At 42.1% G+C, this 25,668-nt stretch overlaps 1 protein-coding gene across 1 annotated transcript in view; it reads left to right on the top strand.

Annotated features, from left to right (window-relative positions):
* The window catches only part of LOC109936714, a 191,345-nt gene that overhangs the window by 26,718 nt on the left and 138,959 nt on the right, over positions 1-25,668 (top strand). The window contains exons 6-9 of the mRNA XM_048609763.1: positions 11,784-11,917; positions 17,609-17,767; positions 19,403-19,583; positions 21,917-22,128. Coding sequence (XP_048465720.1) covers positions 11,784-11,917; positions 17,609-17,767; positions 19,403-19,583; positions 21,917-22,128 — 686 coding nt within the window. The remainder of the gene's footprint in view (positions 1-11,783; positions 11,918-17,608; positions 17,768-19,402; positions 19,584-21,916; positions 22,129-25,668) is intronic.

Consider the following 25,668-nt stretch of genomic DNA (forward strand, 5'->3'; position numbering starts at 1 on the left):
TGTGTTCATCCAGCTCTACACCTTGTTATCTCAGATTGTCCAGCATCTGCAGTCCCTACTATCTCTTAATCTCTGGATTACTGCCTTTGTCATGGCATCCCTTTGAGGAAGCTGTGCTGACTCAGCCCTATTTTCGCACTCACCTCCATGTACTCCACAATCTCATCCTTAATGATGGACTCTAAAATCTGAACAATGACTGAGGTCAGGCTAACCGGCCTATATTTTCATGTCTCTGCCTCCATCCCCCCTTAAACAGCCATTTTCCAGTCCAGCTTTATGATTATCAGGTATTTATCCAACTGCCTTATGAAAGTTATTATTGAATCTGTTTTATTTCTCTTTCAGATAGTCGTTGAAGATTATATTAACAACCCTTCTTACCCCTTATGTCACCTCTGGTTCATTTACCAACTACCTTGAACAAAGCAGGGACAAGGATGAATTAAATCATGGGTAGGAGCCTTCCTGCTCCTCTGATGCTGCTTGGCCTGCTGTGTTCATCCAGCTCTACACCTTGTTATCTCTGAATTAAATCATGTTTGTGTTTCCCCTCTTAAGCCTGAGACAGTAATATGTTGTTTTATATTTGCCTCCTATTTATTCCTTCCCTTATTGAAAAAGGCCAACCGTGTTTCCTGAGCCCTGGCTTTTTGTGAGCTTCAACCTTAGAAGTAAACTCACAACAAACTCCTTTAAGATGAAATCAGTGGTAGGATTTATCAATGCAGGGGCATTGCTTCACTACTTTATTCACGCATAAAAGCATGTAAGATAGAAAGCATGAGAGAGGGAAGAAGGACATTACAATTTTTTTTGAAAAATCAAGATGTTGGTATTTGTTTATGTGATTTAGAGTTTGGTGAGTCACAATCTAGTTTGGAATCTGTAAGTTAGCTGATCTTGTATCGATTCTTTTCCTGGGTACGGGATGCAGATAGTACAATTCCCTTGTCCTTAGAGAATTAGCTCCATTTGGCTCATGAAGTCAGAGATTCTTTCTGGAGATGAGACTTTTTAGAGAAAGGGAGATGGACAGAAGGACTTTTGTCTGCCAATGTGCTTGTCATGTGATGTCAACACAACAACTGAAGGCAAAAGTCAAACCTGAATGCTGAAGCAATTCAACAAGTGCAGGTTCCAGTCGTGTGATGGGCTGGTTTCTACTGAGACACTCAGAGAAATGAAGTCCTTTTATTGCCCTCATCATAGGCCTTATCTCATAATGCCACTATCTCAGTGGCTAATTAGAACACTGTTACAATCTTGCTATTGGTCAGTAGAAGTTTACTATTCCTTTGTGCCTTGATCTTCAGGCAAGAAGGCACATCTCTCAGCAGCTTCTAGTCACAATAGCTGGCCAAGTCTCCAGCAATTAAATGAGGTATTAAATGGCCTAGCTGGCTTTAATTTGCAGAAAGTTCTGGAGGATTCCGGCTAATTCTAAGTGATTGTAGCAGCCATCATAAACCATCTGTCACTGTTGACCATTTATTTTAAGAAAATATTTCAATAGGAGAGCTATGAAGAGAATATAGTTATACAACAAAAATTATGGCTCTATTCAAGCCACTAGCCTTTGCACCTTGTCTCTCTCACTACTGGTTACTGACCTTCTCTGGAAACAGTTTATCTGTATTTACTCTATGAAAACCCTTCATGATTTCGTCAAATCTGTTCTTAACCTTCTCTGCTCTAAGTTAAACAATTCCAGATTCTTCAAAGTCTCTTTATATTTGAAATCTCATTCCCAGTATCCTGTCACAGAGTCATAAACCATGGAAACAGACCCATTGGTCCAACCAATCTATGCCAACCAAGATTCCCAAACTAGCCTAGTCCCACTTGCCTGCATTTGGCCCATATTCCTCTCAACCTCTCCTATTCAGATGTCCAGATGTCTTTTAAACACTGTAACTGTACCTGCATCCACCACTTCCAATGGCAGTTCATTCCACATACAAACCACCCTCTGTGTGAAAAAAGTTGCCCCTCAGATCCTTTTTAAATCTTTCTCCTCTCACCTTAAAAATATGCCCCCTAGTTTTGAACTCCCCCATCCTAGGGAAAAGGCACCTGCCATTCCCCTTATCTATACCCCTCATGATTTTATAAATCCCTATAAGGTCACCTCTCAACCTCCTACGCTCCAGTGAAAATAGTCCCAGCCTATCCTTAAAACTCAAACCCTCCAATCCCAGCAACATCCTGGTAAATCTTTTCTGAACCTCACCAATTTAATAACATCCTTCCCATAACAGGGTGACAAGAACTGTACACAATACTCCAGAAGAGGCCTCACCAACGTCGTCTACAATCTCAACATGACATACCAACTCCTATACTTAATGGTCTGAACAATGAAGGCAAGCATGCTAGATGCCTTCTTAACCCCTCTGTGATGCAACTTTCAAAGAACTATACCTGAACCCCTAGGTCTCTCTGTTCTACGTCACTACCCGGGGCCCTACCATTAACTATTAGTCCTGCCCGATTGAGGATTTGAGAAGGAGGCTGTTTTCGTTTGCTGAGATTTTCAGCTAAATGCTGGATTTTTAAGATTATAATTTTTTTACTGTTTTGTATGGTTAAAATAAAAAAAACTGTGAATAAGGGAAGGCTAGTTTATTTTTTTAGAAATGGATCTTTTTAGAGCCTCTCCTTTTAGGCTTTATGATATAGAATATATTTTTTTTAAAAATTTCTCCCACCATAGTGTGTCAGCAGTAATCAGTCAACCAACACTGGATTTGAGAAAAGTGTGGGTCTTTTTAGGTAAATTTAAGTGAGCAAAATTTATGGGTAAAGATGGCTGTCAATGTATGCTCTTCCTGTTGGATGTGGGAGATAAGGGAGCAGTTGATTTTCCCTGGAGACTATGTCTGCAGGAGGTGTGTTTGGATCCATTTCCTATCAGACTGTTGGATCAGCTGGAGAGGCAGTTAGAGTCACTGAGGATCATACAGGAGGCACAGAGTATGATGGTTAGTAGATTTACGAAAGTGGTTACACCACAGGTTCAGTCAGATAAATGGGTGTCAGTCAAGAAAGGTAGGAAGGTAGTGCAGGAGTCTCCTGTGGCTATTCCTCTCTCAATCAGATATACCTTTTTGGGTACTGTTCAGGGGGATAGTCTGTCAGAGGAAAATAGAACTGGTAACCAGAATGAATCTTATGTGAAGAGGGGTTTGTCAGAATTCAAGAGTAATTGTTATAGGGGACTGTCCTGTCAGGAGCACAGACCGGAGATTCTGCAGCTGTGAACATGAAGTCAGGATGGTATGTTGCCTCCCTGGTGCTAGGGTCAAGGTCATCTCAAAAGGGTTGCAGCATATTGTCGAAGGGGACAGTGAGAAGCGGAGGCTGGTGTACACATTGGTAAGAATGACATAATTAGGGGAAGGGTTGAGGCTTTGCAGAGTGAATATAGGAAGTTAGGTAGAAGGTTAAAAAGCAGAACCTCAAAGGTAATAATCTCTGGATTACTCCCGGTGCCCCGTGCTAGTGAGAGTAGGAATAAGAAGATAAGGCAGTTAACCAGTACCTGAGGAGATGGTACAGTGGGTAAGGATTCAGATTTTTGGATCATTGGGATCTCCTCTGGACAGAAAAGACCTGTTCAAATGGGACTGGCCTCACCTGAACCGGAAGGGGACCAATATCCTGGCAGGGAGATTTGCTAGTTCTGTTTGGGAGCCTTTAAACTAGTTGAGAGAGGGGTGGGGGATTCTAAGTAGTAGTGAGAATAGAAAGACAAGTTAATTAGAAATGGCAGGAAAGAGTAAGTCAGAGAACAAGATAACTCTGAAGAATTAAACTGCATTTATTTTAATGCGAGTGGTCTTACAGGTAAGGCAGATGAACTCAAGGCATGTATGGGAACATGAGACTGGAATATCATAGCTATTTCAGAAATGGGGCTGAGAGAGGATGCTCAGAGTTTTGGGTTTTATATGTGATATTTAGGATAGAAAGTGAGACGAAAGGGGGCAGGTGGTGTGTTTGATTAAGGAAAACATTACTGCTCTACTTAGGGAGGATACTTCTGAGAGATCATTCCGTGAAACTATGTAAGTGGAACTCAGAGATGAGAAAGGGATCGTCACCTTGATAGGATTGCACTGTAAGCCCCCAATAGTCAGCAGGAAATTGAGGAACAAATATGTAGATATATGTAAGAATAATAAGGTGGTTATGGTAGGTGATTTTAACTTTCCAAACATAGACTGAAACTACCATAGTGTTAGGGGCTTGAATGGTGAGGAATTTGTCAAGTGTGTACAAGAAAATTTTCTTTAACAATATGTAGATGTACCTGCTAGAGAAGGAACAAAACTTGACCTTCTTGTGGGAAATAAGGCAGGGCAAGTAACAAGAGCTGGGGGGGAAGCACTTGGGGACCAGTGATCATAATCCTATTAGTTTTAGAATAGTTATGGAAAAAGATAGGCCTTGTATAAAAGTTAAAGTTCTTAACAGGAATAAGGCAAATCAAAAATGAGACAGGAACTTTCAAGAGTTGGTTGGAGTAGACTATTCACAAATAAAGAGACGACTGGCAAGTGGGAGGCTTTCCAAAGTGAGATAACAAGTGTTCAGAGGCATTATGTTCCTGTTAGAGTGAAGGGTGTTTTGAGGATGTAACCAAAAAGATTGATGATCAGTAAAACTCCTCTGTCACCTCTCCAGGACTTTGAAAACCTTCCCAAAGTTTGGTGTTCAGCATTGAGCTCAGTAATCCAGTTTGGGCCCACCCAGTGTTTTATTAAGGTTTAGCATATCTTCATGATCATCTACATTAGTAACAGTCTTTTCATTGTGTTCTGCTGCCTTCAAAGTCTTGTGGGATATACCCAAATTTTTGATCAAGGCTTCCAACAAATTGCTTCATTTTGTTTTAATAATGCACCTTATGAATAAATCACTTAGTATTTCTATGCATTAAAATTCATTTGCTACGTGTCTGCCTATATACCAGTTTCAACCCTTTGAAACTTGTTATGATTCTCCTCAAGTTTCACTAAATCTCTGAGTCTGATCTCACCTTCAAACCTTATCTCCAATTTAAGGGCATAAATAGACATCAAAAGAGCAGCAGCCTCCCTGGAGATAATCCCCTCAAATCTGACGGGCAACTGTTAACCACTTCTCTCTGCTTTTGTCCCTGAGACAATGTGGATGCAAGATGTCGCTGTCTGATTCTTGTAATCAATATTGCTGATTTTTCCATTATGTGACACTTTATCAAAAAGCCCTTGAAAGCTCTAAGTATACAATTTCAGCTTCACCAGCCTCATGAACCCTGTAAATTCTTCAAAAGCCAGCCCCTTTAAGTTAATCAAGCCCAATTTACCTTAATCAAATCCACGCTGGCTTTCACTTATAAATCCATATTTTTCTAAGTGACAGTTAATGTTGGCCCAGATTCTTGTCTCTATAGAGATGACCATGGACTTCTTATGTAGTCATTCGTGGGATTTTGGTGTTGCTGGTATTTATTGCTCCTCCCTAATTTCCCTTGAACAGAGTGGCTTGCTGGACTATTGCAGAGGGCAGTTAAGGGTTAACCATGTTGCTGTGGGCCTGGAGTTACATGTGAAGCACACCATGTCAGGATGGCAGATTTCCTCCCCCAAAGGCCATCACTAAATGACAATTTTTTACAACAATGATCATTGTCATAGTTACAGTAACCGAGACTAGTTTCATATCTCCAGATTTATGAGCTGAATTAAATTCCACCAGTTGCTACTACGGGATTTGAACTTGTGTCTCCCACAACATTAGTCTGAGCATCTGGATTGCTAATCCAGTGACATTACAACAACCCCACCTGAGAGTGATAGAGCTAGAGCGATCAGGGTTATCCTTTTCCCCTTTTGTGAGCAGGGGTGTAATGTTTGCATTTCTCCAGTCATGGAATCCTTGCAGTACGGAAGCAGGCCATTTGGCCCATCAAGTCCACACTAACCCTCCGAAGAGTATCCCACCTAGATCCACCCCCTACCCCATCCCTGTAACCCTGCATTTCCAATGGCCAATCCACCTAACTTGCACATCTTTGGACAGGAGGAGGAAACTGGAGCACCCGGAGGAAACCCACGCAGACGTGGCGAGAATGTGTAGACTCCACACAGACAATACCCTGAGACTGGATTGAACCTGGGTCCCTGGTGCTGTGAGGCACTGTTGCTAACCATTGAGCCATCATGCCACTCCAAGAAGGTTTGGAACATGATAGCCAGATCCTCTTCATCTATCTGTCCTTGCTATCCTTAATGCAACTCATCCAGATGTAAATGATCTTTCTACTTTAAGGGTTGCCAACTTTTATCTCCTGTTTATCTGCTTAAATTCTGTCCAATTTCTCCTCTGTGACACGCAGTTGAATGCGAGCTGGATCAGGAAATTCATCTCAACTTTGATGCTCTACATTAATTACTAGAAATTTCTTACTCATTAATATTGATGCATGGTGGAGATTGTGCATATCGTGTTTCAATGATATTGCTTGATACTCTGGCGTGGGGTGACAGAGATGTAACAACAGGATCCTGGTTTCTGTGATAGACTGAACCTAACATTGTCCTGATCAGGATATCCAGTGGAGAATAAAACTAACATTCAAGCCCCTTCTTGTTGTTAGTTTATTTTCTCTTAAAACACACTCCAATTTAAAGCAGATGTTTCAGCAAAAATTGTGGCAGCTTTTGGCTGTTTTAACATTGTTCTCGTCCACCATCTGTTCCTTCACGTTTCCTGTTCTCCTCTCCAGAAGCTGAGTCATGATGGAGAATGTCTCCACATTCTGTCGGCAACTCCTACACACCAAGTGTTGATCAATTGACTGATTTTCGGGGAAGGAGAAGCAAAACATTGAAGCTAGACCTTAATTATGGTCACTGAGCAGTAATCCAGACAAACTTTCTCACTAAACTCAAAACCTTGCCCAAAACTTTAAACCTAGGTTCCATTGTCCTTTAGGAGCTAATGGAAAGAACATTTCTTCGTATATAAAACTGTGCTTTAATCTTGTACATAACCTCCTACCAAAATGCCCTTGCTCTGAAAGCGAACAACCCATTTTCTCCAACCTAACTTTGTAGCTAAAATCCCTTGCGTGTACAATTATTCTGACAACTGTCCTGTGCAGTGACTTGAGGATTCTCATAACCTTTTTAAAGAGTACCATTTTACATACCAGGAACTCTCAGTGACGTTGTTGAGTTTTTGTGCTGTAGGCCCAAGCTTCTTAAGAACCGCTATGTACGTATGATCTTGCGGGGGTTGGGTGTGCAGTGTAGTTGCAGTAATGACTATGAGGTACTGTATAATGTAAATGGACCAGAAATATGATAGTGGACACCATCTTTAACTCGACTGCAGCTGCTCAAGAAGGTGACTCACCTTCACCTTCTCAAAGGCAACGAAGAATTGGCAATAGTGTCCCAACCGGTGACCCCACCATTCCCAATTCCACCATTATTTTAGCAGATAAGATGAGATACCTAAAAGTTGGCAGTCCTTAAAGTAGAAAGGTCATCTATATCTGGATGAGTTGCATCAAGGACAGTAAGGATGGATAGAGGAAGAGGATCTGGCTATCATGTTCCAAACCTTTGAGTGATGCTAGGGAAAAGAGGGAGAAATGCAAATATTACACCCCTGCTCACAAAAGGGGAAAGGGATTATCCTGAACATGCTAGCTCTATCAGTCTCAGGAGGGATAGTGATAATGTCACTGGATTAGTAATCCAGGGGCTCAGACTAATGTTCTGGGGGGACAGGTTCAAATCCCACCACAGCAGCTGGTGGAATTTAATTCAGCTCATAAATCCAGAGAAATGAAACTAGCCTTAGTTACAGTAACTATGAAAATGATCATTGTTGTAAAAAAAAAGTCACTTAGTGGTGGCCTATTAGGGAATAGAATAAGGTAGTGAGCACAGATAGGGTTAGAGGCCTACAACATGCTGAGTGCAGGTTGTTGTTGTGCTGACGATAAACAGCATACTGTCTGTGCTGTCACCAATATGTCCTGGGTGTACATTTTCCAGTGTCCCGTGTGATTTAATGTGGATTGGCAAAGCCACTTCCCATTCTAATGATAATAGTCTCATATAATAAACAGAATATGCTTATTGAATCTCTGCAATAACTTACAGGTTGCAAGGATATTGTATACATTAATACTGAGATGAAAGGGGGACCTGTTCTTCTCTCTAACTCCTTGAAGATCCTAAGTTGCCTTCTCCCTAAGTCCAAGTCCTCATGATACCATCACAGGAGCTGGTGATCATGGCACTCAAGCAGCATGTAGCTTTTCAGAACCATATCCGACATATAATAAGCATTTTTTCTCAGAACTATTATTGTTATACATTTGTTATAAAATTACATTTATCTGTCCCAGATCTTTGACTTTACAAATTCAGATAATCTGGAGGTTTCACTGTTCTCTTTGAATGTGTTTTCTTCGGACTTGAAAGCTTGGTAGTTTGTTGAGTAGAAGAAACTTATTTGAGACCAGCTTCCTGATGACCAGTTCTCCCTGAACTGGATTTGTTTGGATTTCTTTCATGGAGAACATTTCCCTGCTAGAGCAGACAATTTCTTTCTTAGCAGCAGCCTAGACTTTGGGCATTGCTGATTTTGTCTTAGTGGTGATTGCCATGGAGTTGCATGTAGCATATCTTCAACCAGGTATTCGTTTACCTTTTGTGGTTTAACCACTTCTGCATTGTGAATGAGTTTGAGGTCAATATATTCCTTTCAGCTCAGGAGTCTGAATTCCTGGTTGTGAAGGTTTTCTAGTGTATGGTGTTCACTTATTTGGAGAGTTGCTTGTAGCACATCTTTAATATTAATTGCTATGCTCCTGGCCATGTAATTACTTCTGTAATAGTGTACTTTCAAACAAGACTGACTTATGTGGTAAAAACCAAAAGAACTGCGGACTCTGTAAATCAGGAAGAAAAACAGGAGTTGGTGGAAAAGCTCAGCAGGTCTGGCAGCACCTGTGAAGAAAAAATCAGAGTTAATGTTTCAGGTCCGGAACTGTTCTGAGAAAGGGTCACTGGCCCCGAAACGTTAACTGTGACTTTCTGTTCATAGATTCTGCCAGACCTGCTGAGCTTTTCCAGCAACTTCTGCTTTTGTGCTAATGTGATAATATTGTGAAACTAGCTCGTGTCTAATTTGAAATTCGTGACATGTCCATTGATACATATTTCAACTTGCCAAAGTGTTTGGTCTGGGCTCCTTATTTCCCCAGGAAAACTTCAGCATTACCTTCAACTGGCAATTATTCTATACTATTTACCTTTCTTTGTAGGTAGTTCTTTGGTCATTTGCTTTTCTGGGTCCTGCTTCAACACCTTTCTGAAAGTGACCTTTTGTTTTACAATAGTAATATTTGATTTTAATAGTTGGGCATTGTTTTAAGTGTGAGGTTTCTTTGTTTCACAGTACTGACAATGTCTTTAAGTGTCTGGTGACTGTTCTATATGTCTCATTGATTTACCACTTTTATAGTTCTGCAACTTAAAAATTGAATGGCTTTTGATGATGTCCTGCTAAGTTTGATCTTCTTCCATTAGGAGTCTGACAAAGAATCATCAGTAAGACCTATAACAATTCAGACCATTATGAATTCTTTCTTTTGAATTCACCATAGTCATATCTCTCCACCAGCCTGGAGAGATCATTAACTAAGTCATCTATAGATTCCCTGCATTCTTCCGTTAACCGTTGCTCTTTCAAGAATTTTATTAGTTTTGAAGTTGAAATAATTGTTGAAGGGTTTCAGTATCTCCTTAAATGCATCGATTGCTTCCTTTACACTATGACAAACTGGAACATCATCTGCAATATTCCTAATTTTGTACAGATATTTATTTACTTGTTAAGCTTCTGACTTAGTATCCAGTTTACAAACTATTGTACACCTCAAGAATTGTGTTTCTTCCAGATACCTTAAGATTGTGTTCTATTTGGCCCATCTTAGAAATTGAATCTCTCTGCCGATTTGTAATTGCCACGGCTTCCTAGCATAATTGTTATTTCATCACTTTAAGCACTTTAATTTTTCAATCATGCTCGTTCTCCCAGACTGGGCTGATAACCTGGAAGGTTTTCACATGTTTTGTGGTTGGAACAGAGAATTCTTGCCTCCTTGCAGCCTCATGGGCATTCCCCACGTTTTGTGGCTTTAACGGGGGATTCCCTCTGTTATGCGGCTTTAATAAAGGTGACCTGAAAAATTTCCCTGTTAGACCAAACTCCTCATTGAAACTCAGAAAATAGGAGCAGAAGTAGGTCATTCAGGCCCTTTGAGTCTGCTCTGTCATTCAGTATGATCATGGCTGATCTTCCAACTCTGTACCCAGGAGATCTGATGAAGGGTGTAAACCCGAAATGTCAAATTGCCTGCTCCTCTGATGCTGCCTGACCTGCTGTGTTCCTCCAGCTCCACACTGTGTTGACTCAGTACCCTGTTCCCACTTTCTCCCCATATGCTTTGATCCCTACAGCCCTAAGAACTATATCTAACTCCTTCTGGAAAACCTCCAATGTTTTGTCATTAAGCACTTTCAGTGGCAGAGAATGCCACCAACTCAACGCTGTAGTTGATGTGAGAAGAGGCTTTCTCACACAGCAAGTAGTTAGGGTCTGGAATGCACTGCCTGAAAATGTGATGGAGGTAGGTTCAATTGAGCCTTTCAGGGGGGTGTAGGATTTTCCTTTTGGATAGACATGGTGTGCAGGAATATGAAGAAAAGGCGGGAGATTAACTTTAGATACAGGACCGGTGCAGGAATGATAGGCCCAATGTTCGCCTTCTGCACTGCAATAATTATATGATTCTCTGAATGGCCTACCCCACATCCTTAGAATCTGACCCCCCCTGGTTTTAGACTCTCCGGTCATTTGGAACATACGTTAATCCCGTCCAGTTCTGTTAGGATTTTATTGGTTTCTATGAGATTCCCTCTCATTCTTCTAAACTCCAGTCAACAGAGGTCTAACCAATCCAGTATCTCTCCTTTAATGTCTTTAATTTGCCCAATGCTTCATCACTTTAATTACAGGGTTTGTGATGTCCCCAACTCTCCAAACCTGGATTGTCTCTGCTGCCTGACTATGTCTTGAGGTATATACAAGCAGCTCGTGATCTGAGGTAGAATCATAGAATCCCTACAGTGTGGAAGCAGGTCATTTGGCCCATTTATCCACACCGACCCTCCGAAGAGCATCAACACTGCTCCCCCCAGCACCCTATTCCTGTAACACTACATTTTCCATGGCTAATCCACTGAGATACTATGGGCAGTTTAGCACAACCAATCCACCTAACCTGCATATCTTTGGACTGTGGCAGGAAACTCACGTAGACATGGTGAGAATGTGCAAACTCCACACAGACCGTCGCCTGAGGGTGGAATTGAACCCGGGTCCCTGGCACTGTGAGGCAGCAGTGCTAACCACTGAGCCACCATGCCGCCCACATAATCAAAATGCGGAGTAATCAGATCAGCCATGATCGTATTGAATGGCAGACCAGGCACGAAGGGTCGAGTGGCCTACTCCTGCCACTCTTGTGTTTATAATACGAATATGTAAGTCTGTACTGTCAACATGAAAACTTCCAACAGAAGTTTGATAATATGCCTGTATTAGTGAAACTTAAACTTCTTTTCAAATGAAACTCCTCAGTGCAGAAGACTCAATTCTTTTTTACACTCTTACTAAGACATGTATTTATTTCTTTCCATTTTGCCAAGATGATGCTCTCAATCTTCGGCAGGAGTGCAACATGGCTCAGAAGATGAAGAGAGAGACGAGCCCTATGGAAACACATAAACTCCAAATACAACATGAATTTCACTGTACCCAGATTACATCCTATAACCACAAGGTATCCTGCTTGGTCTGCTCTGAAGATTAAACTGTTAAGATGTTAAAGGAGTGGGACAGTGGCAGCATGGTGGTTTAGGACAGCACGGTGGCTCAGTGGTTAGCACTGCTGCCTCACAGCGCCAGGGACTCGGGTTCGATTCAAGCTTCGGGTGACTGACTGTGTGGAGTTTGCACATTCTCCCCGTGTCTGCGTGGGTTTCCTCCGGGTGCTCCGGTTTCCTCCCACAGTCCAAAGATGTGCAGGTTGGGTGGATTGATCATGTTAACTTTCCCATAGTGCCCAGGGATGTGCGGGCTAGGTGGATTAGCCATGGGAAATGCTGGGTTACAGGGTTAGGGTAGGGGGATGGTTCCGGGTTAGATGCTCTTTGGAAGGTCAGTGTGAAATTGGATGGGCTGTCTGATCCAGAATGCATGCATGAATACAACTCTAATATCCCAGATTTACCTTCAGTCTGGCCTGCATTAGCCCTCCTTCAGGGATTGTCTGCAGTTCCGTGCCTGCATGGGTTTCCTCTGGGTGCTCCCGTCTCCTCCCACAGTCCAAAGGTGTGCAGGTTAGGTGGATCGGTCATGTTAAATTGTCCTGTGATTTCCAGGGATATGCAGATTAGATGGATTAGCCATAGGAAATGCAGGGTTATAAGGATAGGGTGGGGGGGGTTGGGTCTGGATGGGATGCTCTTCAGAGGGTTGGTGTGAACTCAATTGGCCAAATGGCCTGCTTCCACACTATAGCGATTCTATGATCTATAACACTATGAATTAAGCTGTTAAAATGTTAAACAAGTGGGGCAGTTGCACTGGAAGTGCTGGGGTGGCTTGATCTTCTGACTGTTGTTTTCACAGAGCAGGCAGTCTCTGCTGCCAGACATGTGCTGGGGATAGAAGTTTATTATTTTTGATGAATTCTCTCGAATTGTTGTCCTTAGAACAGAGGAGAGACTTAATCAAGATGTACAAAATAAGGAGGACCTTGAACATGGTGAACAAGGAAGCCCTGTTTCCCCCCAGTGGAGAGATCAGTTGACAGGACAAATTGAGTATGATCAGTAGAAGGAATAGAGGCAACATGAGGAAAAGTTTTTCATCTGGAGGGTTTCTGGAATTTGGTGCCTAGTTGGTGGTTGAGGTAGATATTCTCAACTCATTTAGAAGGAACCTGGAACAGCATCTGATACACTGTAATGTGCAAGGTCTTACACCATGGGTTAGACAAGTGGGATTAGAATGAGTGGCTAGGAGTGGCTTATTCAGCCAACATAGATGCGATGGGCTGAATGGCCTCTTTCTCTGCTGAAGTTTTGCTATGGTTCTATCGTGTTCTCAACAAGTGGACCAAACAAGCAGCTCGGTTAGGAGACTTCCAAAAAAGTCAGCCGCGCTCTACACGTTAAGATCAGGTCAAATTGCTATTATTGAGCCAAGCCAGGAGTTTCTAAAATCATAACGATGTGTAAATGATAACACCATTAAAAAATTATATCCCATGAATTGTGAATCGCCACAAGGCTGCTAGACAATTTGAGCTGTGCCATCGCTTGCTTCATTCTTGCTCCAAACTTCCCAGTGATTCCCATAAAATTGCTGCATTTGCACATTAACCACACACTCAACACACTACTTTTAACAATGTGATAATTGTAAATGATCGGCAATCAAACCTCATGTGGACCACAAAGTGAGCAAATGTAAGTGTCAAAATCCTCATTCTTGTACCATTGGAGACTTGTAGAATGCCAAATTTGGAATTGTAATTTTTATCTCCATTTCTTTTGTCTGTTTCTCTCTCTTTCTCTCTCTCCTTCTTAACAATGAATGAACCCTCCTTCTCAGTCCTTTCTGTCTTGATTTCTATCCTTACATCATATTGGTCAAGGAGATACCCTCGTGTTCCCACTGGTCTTCAAAATTCTGTTTCCCTACACGGGCTATTATCAGCTCGTATTTTCAGCAATGCACCGTGCAAAGAAATTTGGACTGAAGGGTACAGGAAAACTTCAAATCTGCTGTGAGCTACACTTGCCCAGTATATTGCAGAACTATATGGGGAATTGTCACATTTTGAGGTTTTAACACAAGATGGATCCCTGGGCACAGTGTTATCAGCTGCTTCTGTGACCTGACCCCTTCCATCAAGAGAGACCCAGGGGAACATCAGAGCCCTTTGCCACGTACGCCAGCTACAGGACTTAGTCACGGGTCGTATGGTCATTGTCCTGTCCTTAAAAGCCAAGCTAAAGTCACAGGAGAGTGCAGAACTGTAATTTCCCAAGGAGATTCTCTGGTCTCCTGCTGTAACTGTGAGGGGGGATTGGGAGAACCAAAAAAAATTGCAAGACAGTATGTTTGAAACCTGAAACTCCGTTTCTAAACTGGAAAACATCTCATCATGTTAGATCAATCAGGCCAACAACCTACAGCATACAATCCTGGCAAGGTCTTTTCCTAAATTTGTGAATGGGATGTTGGTATCTCTGGCTGAACCAGCATTTATTGACTGTCACCTAGTTGCCCTTGAGAAGCTGGTGGTGTGTTGCCTTCTTGAACCACCGCAATCCCTGGAGTGTAGGTAGACCCACAGTGCTGTCAGAGAGGGAGTTCCAGGATTTTGACCCAGCGACAGGATGGCCGGTACTGGGAACTAAACATGCCAGGTGATAAAGTTTATACGAGAGATAGAGAAATCAGCAGAGGGGGTGGAGTAGTACTATTGATTAGAAACAGAGTCTATTCTGTGGTGAGGGAGGACGTAATGAGGGGAAAGCGCCCAGTGGAGATCTTACGGGTGGAGCTGAGGAACCATAAAGGAACTAAAAGCACGATAGGTGTCATATATGGACCATCTGGTTGCAGCTCAGAAGTGCTAGATTGTATAAATAGTGAAATTAGACAATTGTGTTGCAAAGGCAGAGTAGTATGAACAGGGGATTTTAATATTAACCTAGATTGAGAGAGACAGACAACACCTGCCAGAAAGTTTTTGAATTTCTAGATTGTGTTCGGGATAGTTTCCGACGGCAATATGTCATGGTTGCAACAAGGGGACTTATTGGATTTAGTATTGGATCCAGTAATGAGCAATGCACCTGATTTAGTTAGTGGCCTGGTTGTTCATGAGCATTTGTCAAATAGTGACCGTAATATGATCAAGTGTCATGTAAGAGGTAAGCAAAGATCGGACACTAGTACTTTGGATTTAAGTAAGGCAGACTTTAATGGAATGAGGCAAAGACTGTCCACAGTAAAGTAGGAAGCTGTACAATTAGGTAAAACAATTGAGGAACATTGGAGGGTGTTCAAAGTAACATTTAATGCTGTTCAGAAGCAGCTTGTACCCACAAGAAAGAAAAGCTGCACCTAAAAAAAAACAGCCACGGACAGCTAAGGAGGTAACGGATAACATAAAATTAAAAGAAAGAGCTTGTAAAATGCAAAGAACAGTACAGTATGGGGCAAATCAAAAGGCCACAAAGCAGCTAGCAAGAGCAGCTAAAAAGGATTATGAAAGGAAACTTGCAAGGGCCGTAAAAAATAATAAGAGATTTTAGAATTATTTAAAGGGAAAGTGACTGGTTAAGAGTACTATTGGCCCACTGAAGAAATTATCAATGATTATGGGGAAAGAGCAGACATTATTTTGCTTCAGTATTCACAGCAGTAAAGGAGAATAGAATGCAAGAATTCTCAACGAAATTAACAAAAGATTAGGGACAGGGTATAAATAACATTTGCTTAAGTGAATCACCAGTAATGGGGAAATTAATGGAACTGAAGAGTGATAAATACCCTGGACCTGATGATTTCCATCCATGGGTATTAAAGAAGGTAGGAGAGCACATTGCCGATACCCTAATAATAATCTTTTAGAGTTCCCTGGATTCAGGAGTGGTACCTCTGGATTGGAAATTTGTTCTCGTCACTCCGCTCTTTACAAATGCTGGTAGAGGGAAACCAGAGAATTACAGATAGTTAGCTTAACATCTGTGGTGGGGAAATTGTTGGAGTCTATAATCAAGAATAGGGTAGCTGCAAGGAGAATCAGCATGGATTCATGAAGGGTTGGTCATGCCTGACAAACCTCAGAGTTTATCAAAGAGGTGGTAAAGGTGGTTGACAGAGGTAAGTCGATGGATGTTGTTTATATGGACTGTCAGAAGGTTTTTGATAAAGTCCCACGTAAGAGACTGTTTGCTAAGGTGGAGGCCCATGGAAGAGAGGTCAATTTGCTGACAAGGGTAGGAAATTAGTGAAATAGCAGGAAACAGCATTGGAATGATGGGTAAGTTCTCAAATTGGCAGGATGTGACTGGTAGTGGCCCACAGTAATCTGTACTGTACTCAATTGCTCACGATATTTATTAACAACTTGGTTAATGGTATAAAAAGTCAAATATCCAAAATTACTGACAACACAAAATTGGGCAGCATTGTAGACAGTGTTGCTGACAGCATAAAATTACAACAGAATATTGATAGATTAGGTGAATGGGTAAAGCTGTAGCAGATAGATTTTTGGATTGACAAAGGATAATCAGGTACTTTTTAGAAAGCAAAAAGTTAAATACATGCCACAAACAGATGCAGGAATTAATCAAGGAAGCTGACGTTTCGGGTTGAGACCCTTCTTCAGGGAAATGTCAGCTTTCCTGCTCCTCTGATGCTGCTTGGCCTGCTGTGTTCATCCAGCTCTACACCGTGTTATCTCAGATTCTCCAGCATCGGCAGTTCCTACTATCTCAGGAATTAATCAAGAAGGCTAATGGAACGATGGCCTTTGTGTCCAAAGGACTGGAGCATAAGGATACAGACATTATGCTGGAGTTATGCAAACCCCTAGTTAGTCCTGTCATAGAGTGATGTGAGCAGACCTGGGCAGTATACTGTAGAAGGGATTCTTTGGCCCTGGAGGGAGTTCAATGCAGGTTTACAAAGGTGATACCTGGACTTCAGATTAAGTTACAAGGAGACAAGATATATAAATAGGCCTTTATTCTCTAGAATTTAGAAGGTTAAGGGATGATCTATTCAAGGTCCTCAGGTTATTAACAGGGAAAGATGGTAAATAAACTATTTTCCACTGGTTGAAGATTTCTACAATGTGCTTGGGGGGGGGGGGCAGGGGGGGTGGGGGCATAGTCTAAGACTGGAGCCAGGCCAATCAGAGAGATGTTAGAAAGCACTTTCATACAAAGAGTAGAAGAGGTTTGGAACTCTTCTTCAAAAGGCTATCAGTGCTAATTCAAGTTGTTAAATTTAAATCTGAGATAGACAATTATTTTTATTAAATAAAGGTATCAAGGGAAATAAACCAAAAGCAGGCATTTGGAGTTAGGCCACTGGTCAGCGGAGTGGCAGAGCAGGTTCACTGGGCTGAATGGCCTTGTCAGGGAGTCCAATCCACCTCCACAGACACATTGTGGCCCAGAACTGTGAACAGTGATGGTGGAGCCTCCGATGTTCTCTCTATCACGTGGCTAACCAGGAATCTCTCCTGCACCTCACTGCCCCCCATTGGTGTGTGTTGGAAGGATTTATGGTTTGCTGATATGAAACCCGTTTTGCCTCAAGTCCTGGAGTGGGACTGGAACCCAGAGATGATAGCTCAGAGGCAGGGCAGTACCCACTGCTCCACAAGAGCTCCTCTGCTGCATTGTACTGAAATGTGAATGTCTGTGCACCCTGACAGCTTCACCTACAACATGAGGAAAGTGAGTCAAGGACGCACACGCAGCTTGCTATCAACTACGGAAAGCACTGGGATGAGATTAATAACAGGAAGAAGATTTTCATCACACAGCTCTTCAAGAATGACTCCAGCCTAAGTCTAACAAACTACTTCATGGAGGTGAGAACATTGGCATGAATCTTTTCAAACAGGAAATTGGGATTTCAGAGGGGTTTGTTACATTTTTAAAAAAGACGTAGCTGGCATTAGCCAGCTTGATTTTGTTCCTTCAAACATGTCTTTCACTCATCACTTCAAGAAGAATATCAGCGTCCAGATTCTTTAACCCAAGATCCTGGTCTTGTTTTATCCTCGAGTGAGCCATCATTCACAAATAGTTCAAAGGTTTGTTTCTTTCCATTTACTGTTTATTCATTGTAGAATTCAGTTAATACTTCTTAAAAAATTATTCGTTTGTGGGACATGGGTGTTGTTAGCATTTATTGCCCATCCCTAGATGTCCTTGAGAAGGTAGTTGTTAAGTTGCCTTCTTGAACCATCGCAGTCCTTGGGGTGTAAGGACACTTTTGAGAGGGAGTTCCAGGATTTTAACCCAGTGACAATGAAGGAAAGGTGATATATTCCCAAGTCAGGATGATGATTGACTTGATGGGGAACTTGTAGGTGGTTGTGTTCCCATATATCTGCTGCCCTGTGCTTCTAGATGGTGGGTTGCGGGTTTCCAAGGAGCTTTGGTGAATTTCTGCAGTGCATCATATAGATGGTACACACTGTTGCTACTGTCATCAGTGGTGGAGGGAGTGGATGATTGAGGATGTGGTGCTAATCAAGGCTGCTTGGTCCAGCAGTGTATTAAGTTTCTTGAGTGTTGTTGGGACTGCAGTCATCCAGTCAAGTGGGGAGTATTCCATCATTCTCCTGACTTGTGCCTTATAGAGGCATTGAGGAAACAGACGGCGAGTTAATTAAAGTGTGACTTGTGAAATGAAATAGAATCTCAGCTAACTACCTGTCCTGAAGTAACTTGAGCCTATATTCTCTGATGTATAGAAGAATGACAGGCAATCTTGAGAGATATACAAGCCTCAGAAGGACAGGGTGGATGGTTGTTTCTGATGGTCGGGGAATCCAACACCCGAAAGGACACTCTCTCAGTACAGGGTGCCAAACATTTAGGTCGGAGGTGGGAAAAGAAACTACACCACCCCCTCCAGGATTACAAAACAATGGAATTCTCTACCCTAAATGGTTTTGATGCCCCATTACTGTATATATTGAAGAGTATTGATGAGATGGGTAAATGACAGTTCAACAATTTAAGATTATTATGAGAAATACAAAAAGAGAAGATTCTTCACAATGAAGAAACACAAAATCTTAGCCCTATGCATACCCCATGGCAATACTTGGGCCTAACAGAGTTAACCTTCCCCAGATGAATTCAAACAAAAGCTTGTCCATTTGTTATTCCCTGGTACATTCTCCATGGCAACTCCCGATCAACTGGAGTCCACTGACCAACCAATCAGAGCCTTCATATTATGCAGTATAAATTGTTGTACCTTTTCGTAATTTGGTATTCTTGCAGTTGTGTCCTGACGAATGCAGGACAAAGTGCTTGGACAGTCTGTCTATTTTGTTTTAAAGCAAGTTCTGTACAAACAAGTGAGTTTGTTAAGACCGATGTCCGTCCTTTCAACTGGTTACAGATTGATGAATTGCTTTTTAAGTGCCAATGTCTCTAGTTCCTTAAGTGCTAATTTAATAGCTTCAAACTACTTTACCATTATCCAGTTCACCTTGCAAATTCCAGAGAAGCAAATTAACTACAAGACACAACTGCAGCATTCTCATTCTCTGAAGGGCTACACTGAAAGCAACACACATGCCAAAGTGCTGTACAATGACAAGATCCCATTCCAGGCAGGAATTCAGTGGAAGGATACATCAAAACCTAACCTAAAGAAGTGGGAAGGTAGGAAGTCTTAGCAGCAATGCATTTTATTGGCATATTGCCCTTCAAGTTAATGATCAGAATTTTTTCCAGTTTGTTTTAGATTTTTCTTTTAGTTCTTTTTTTAGTCCAAGTACTTCAAATATTGATACATTTTGGATTTCAGATTCTCTGCAAATGACTCAGTGAGCCAAATGGTTTCATTCTGTGCTATAATTTTGGTTTAATGATGTCTGATTTGGACAGGGATTTAGGAACAGATGTTTTCCCACTGATGGTCTCATAGAAGGGGCATCAAAAAGGGGAAAATGTGACAAAATTGGAGAAACGGATGAAATATGCCCATCTACACTGGTGAAATCTGAGAATGAAGGCCATGAATTATCCTCTTCACAACATAGGCTTTGTTTGATTTGCAGTAAATTCTGCTCTGGCTGAAAGAATAGTAACAAGAAAATTGAAAAATGCTGTGCAAATTAACTGACCTACAGCACTGGGGTAACATTTCATTAACCACTTGCAAACTTTAGATCATTCCTTTTCTCAATGTTACTGAGTTTGCAATGATTCCATCTTTAGTTCATTCTGTGAGCTCTCTGTGGAAAAGTAAAATGTCAAAACCACGGAAGATGTAAGGATGATACCAGAAAGGGGTATGCAGTCACTTCCAGAATGGATTGGCAAATTGGTCTCTTTTGAGAAAAGAAGGTTGAGGGGATGACCAAAAAGGGGTCTTGAAATTTATGAAGGGTTTTGATAGAGTGGATACAAAGGGAAGGCTTTCTTTTGTGGAACTTAGAGACCAACTTTATAAGATAGCAATCCAGAAATCTCATGGGGAATTCAGGAGAAACTTTGTCACCCAAAAATTTGAAGATATGGAACTGGTTACCCCAAGGAATGATTGAAGCAAGTAGTATAGAAACATAGCCCATTGTCTAGTTTCCCTTTCTATGAGGGAAAGGGGAGAATAAGGAATAGAAGGATGCACAAGGGCGGCACAGTGGCTCAGTGGTCAGCACTGCTGCCTCACAGCGCCAGGAACCCTGGTTCAATTCCACCCTGTGGAAGTGGATTGGCCATGCTAAATTGCCCATAGTGTTCAGGGATGTGTAGATTAGGTGGGTTATGCGAGATGGGTCTGGGTGGGATGCTCTGAGGGTCGGTGTACACTTGTTGGGCCAAAGGGCCTATTTCCACACTGTCAGGATTCTATGATGATAAACACCAACAAGGACTGGTTGGGCCAAATGGCCTGTTTTTGTGCCATATATCCTGTGGAGTCCTAAATGTTATAGATATTCTTCTACCTGAAGCACTCACCAGCCCATAATATCAAAGAGCTGTCACCATCAACATGCTGCAACTCAGAACATGCCCCATCAGAGAACAAACTGACCACACACAAGAAAGGGTCCCTTCAAGATGTCAGCATGTAGGTAACATAGGGCAATGTTAAAGGGACCACAGTATACAACAAACAGATGGCAACAAAAGTGAGAATTTAGAGTGAGCATTGTCCACCATCTGGGAACAAAAGGTGGCACGGTGGCTCAATGGTTAGCACTGCTGCCTCACAGCACCAAGGACCCAGATTCAATTCCAGCCTTGGGCGACTGTCTGTGTGGAGTTTGTACATTCTCACAGTGTCTGCGTGGGTTATCCAAAGATGTGCGGATTAGGTGGATTGGCTGTGGGAAATGCCGGGTTACGAGGATTGTGTGGCATTCTCTTCAGAGGGTGGGTGCAGACTTGATGGGTTGTGCTGTAGGGATTCTGTGAAAGTACAGGGGGCGATGTAGTCAGATGCTGATGGGTTTACACTTCACATTCCCTCAGTCCACTGTTTGTACCAGATCAAAGTCAGGCACAAGAAGGCCATTGGCCCCTTGATGTATGAGGGCTTAATTTTACCGGTAGTGTTGCATAGCATTGGTTTCACTGCAACATGTTTGATAATGTAACCTTAGGCCCAGAAATGGCCACCAGTCTCTAGGTAACGGGTCCATGTTTCGTAATAGTCTTAGAAAGGTTTACTTGTGGGCCAGCAGGAGGAGAAACCTATTAACAGTGGAAAAATAACTGGGAACTGGAGATGTACCCAAAGCAGCAAGAGGAGGAGCTGGGAAAGAGGGATGTACAGAAAAGATATAGATCTGAGCTGGTACTTAAAATGTTCGGAGAAAAAGTAAACAGGTTAAAAACTGTACCTATTAAAATACTGCCTCATTTACCTGTTGAATATAGGGTGACAGATTATAGACCCTGCACCACAATGTATTTAAGTATGAGATAGCCTGGTGTTCATTTGTCAACAGTCATTTGTAAAACTTTTTCTCCTAATTTCTGATAAGGTTCATTGAAGCTAGATACACCTTGGCTGTACCTTCATACTTCGCATAAGCTGAATCAACCTCACATTCGTGCTTACCAAGCAAGTGTGGAAATAACAGCAGCAAAAGCCGTATCTGTGAAGAATTTGGTCATCTACACCTACTATAAAAACAAAGGCAATAAAATGGAAGGAAGGATCCATATTCACACACCCAGCACCACTTACTTAAAGGTTAGTAACACTCTACTCTTCCTTCTCTTAAGGCTGCACTCGGCCTTTACAATTCATGTATGTATTATTCTGTATATGTACTGGCCTTCCCTTCTGAAGTATTTTAGTTTTAATTTGTTTGTGGTATATAAGCATTGATAGCAAGGCCAGCATTTTTTTTAAATTCACCCGTGGGGTGTGGACATCACTGGCTGGGCCAGCATTTATTGCCTGTTCCCAGTTGCCCTTCAGAAGTTGGTGGTGAACTGCTGCCTTGAACCAGTACAGTCCATGAGCTGTAGATGGACTCACAATGCCATTAGGGAGGGAGTTCCAGGATTTTCACCCAGCGACAGTGAAGGAACGGCAGTATTTTTCCAAGTCAGGTTGGTGAGCGGCTTGGAGGGAAACTTGCAGGGGGTGGTGTTTCCATGTATCTGCTGCCCTTGACCTTCTAGATGGTAGTGATCATAAGTCTGGAAAGCGCTCCCTAAGGAATTTGTTGAACTTCTACGGTGCAGACTGCTGCTATTGAACATCAGTGGGGATGGAGGGAGTGAATATTTGTGGATTTGGAGCCAATCAAGCCAGCTGTTTTGACCTGGATGGTGTCAAACTTCCTGAGTGTTGTCGGAGCTGCACTCATCCAGGCAAGTGGAGGATGTTCCACCACGCTTCTTACTTGTGCCTTGTGGATGGTGGACAGACTTTGGAGAGTCTGAAAGTGAGTTACTTGCTACCAGATACTTAGTCCCTGACCTACTTTTATAGCCATTGTTTTTATATGACTAGTCCATCTCAGTTTCTGTTCAATGGTAACCCCATAATGTTGAAAATGGGGGATTGAATTGATTGATCAACATTACCAATTAAGTAACTTCATTAAATTAAGTTCCACTGGCTCATATACAATGGAGAATTAAACTCATATCCACAAAGCATGAGCCAGGACATCTGGATTATTAGGCCAATGAAATTTCTCTGTGACACCATTTTACCATATTTTGGAAATAATAAACAAGACTCAAGGACTAGTTAATTCTGTATGAGTAGAAATGCATTGAACTTCTCACCACTGGGTTCTCACTGTTTGAAATCACGTTGGAATGGACAGGTCTTGAAGCCACATAAAGAAATTGGTTCAAGAATTACTTTAGGATAATACCATAAGAAATGGTAATGGGAGTTGCTATTCGGCCCCTTTAGCCTGCTTCCCCCATTCAATGTGATCATGGCTTATCGGAACTCTCCTTGCCCATGTTCCTACATTTCCCTGAAATGCTACCCTCTAGTGGTAAGTATTGTATATAACTAAGTTGGCATAGTGGAATATCCTGTTCCTTGTTTCTATCAATATAATGGACTAGACTTTACAGTAGCAATATCAGTGAAGTGAACAGGTCTTAATGTTAAAATCACACAGCAACATCCATCAATTGCATATGCACCTAAACAGGTAATTGAGGAAGGAGTAAATTACTGCAGATGCTGGAATCTGTTCTGAAAACAAGAAATGCTGGAGATCACAGCAGGTCAGACAGCATCCATGGAGAGATAGCAAGCTAACATTGAGTCTAGATGACGCTTCAAACCTGAAGTGAGGTGTGGAGTGGACAGCATTTATGCTATAGTTGGGGGGTGTGTAGCAGAACTCTACACCCCACCCCACCACCACCACCACAACACCCACCCCCCGACTCCAGTAGCAAAGATACTGTTCCCCTCCACATTTCACTTCAGCTCTGATGAAGAGTCATCTAGACTTGAGAATGTTAGCTTGCTCTCTGTCCATGGATGCTATCTGACTTGCTGTGATCTCCAGCATTTGTTGTTTTCAGATAAATGAGGAAGTTGTTGATGGTAGTGCTCTGCTCCTCCAGACACTGCATAATAATGACACCTCTGCCATTAATTCACCATTTCAAATACACTGAACAATACAAGATTGCTTCACCTCACCTATATCCATGCACTTACTGCACCAAAGTTAGAACGTACCTATGCCACTGTAGGTCAATGATATCATAAATCGTAATCGTTGTCAAATAATCTCTCAAGCACTGAAAATCATCATTTACAAGTGTGGAACCTCATTCCTACAGAGACAGTTTTTCTTTCTGTCTCTCTTAAATCTCTCTCTTTCCCTCAATTCTATTTTCTCTCCCCGTCCTTGTTTCATTTTCTGTGTTTGTTTTGACATTGAATTACACTTCTTGTGGTGCTCATTAATAATTCTGTCATCTGATTGGTTAAGGAGGTATGTGGCTGACACAGGTCTCAGATACACATATTTCTTTCGTTGGTTGTTTGACAGCAACTTGCCCTGTCCAACCGACTGCCAGAGAACGACGGCTGAATGTTTGTAAGAGCCAACAGGAGGGTGAAACAGTATCAAACAGTACCGAACAGTGGCTTTACTAACCCGTCCCAGGTCAAGTTCCGGTCCATCCCTCCACTTAGATCACTTAGAGATGTCTCCCAAATGTGGAATGTTCCCCCTACATGGGAAGCTACCTCACATCTAAGGCTGACATCGATGCAGAGTTTCAACATGGCATCCACTGTGTGAACCCCGTCTTCGGATGCCTAAGGATAAGGCTTTGATGACCATGATATCCGTGCTGATACCAAGATCCTTATGTATAAGGCGGTCATCATTCTGACATGTCTATGTGGCTCCAATACTTTGACTATGTATAGTTGCCATCTCAAGACACTTGAGCAGTACAGTCATTGCTGTTTGAGGTGGATTCTTTGCATCAGCTGGGAGGACAGGCATACTAACATCAGTATCCTAGAAGCAGCTAACAGCTCCAGCATCGAGGCCATGATAATCTGAAACCAACTCCGCCAGACCAGATATGTTCTTAGGGCTCCTGGGTTCTGACTGTGAAAGCAAATCGACCTTGCCCAGCTTTAAAAAAAGTCACTTGACTGAGAGAAGGGCAAAGGAAGTGTTTCAAAGTCTCCCCGAAGGCTTCCCTCAAGAAATGCAACATAAAAGCCAATGCATGGGAGACCCTCGTTCAGAAGAAACAGACTTGGAGGAACTTTCTGTCTGAACGGTCGCAATTCTTTGAGAATACCAGATGACAAATACAGGAAAGGAACCGGAGAAAGGAATGCGGACAATCTGAAGGCCAAGGATCCAATTCCACCTCCCAGAAACACCTGCCGAGTGTGTGGTCAGAGACGGTGCTCTAGGATTGAACGTAGAACATAGAACATTACAGCGCAGTACAGGCCCTTCGGCCCTCGATGTTGCGCCGACCTGTGAAACCAATCTGAAGCCCATCTAACCTAAACTATTCCATTATCATCCATATGTTTATCCAATGACCATTTAAATGCCCTTAAAGTTGGCGAGTCTACTACTTTTGCAGGCAGGGCATTCCATGCCCTTACTACTCTCTGAGTAAAGAACCTACCTCTGACATCTGTCCTATATCTATCACCCCTCAATTTAAAGCTATGTCCCCTCGTGCTAGCCATCACCATCCGAGGAAAAAGGCTCCCACTGTCCACCCTATCTAATCCTCTGATCATCTTGTATGTCTCTAT

Source organism: Rhincodon typus, chromosome 21 (assembly GCF_021869965.1).
Source record: "Rhincodon typus isolate 14 chromosome 21, sRhiTyp1.1, whole genome shotgun sequence".
Classification (NCBI taxonomy): domain Eukaryota; kingdom Metazoa; phylum Chordata; class Chondrichthyes; order Orectolobiformes; family Rhincodontidae; genus Rhincodon; species Rhincodon typus.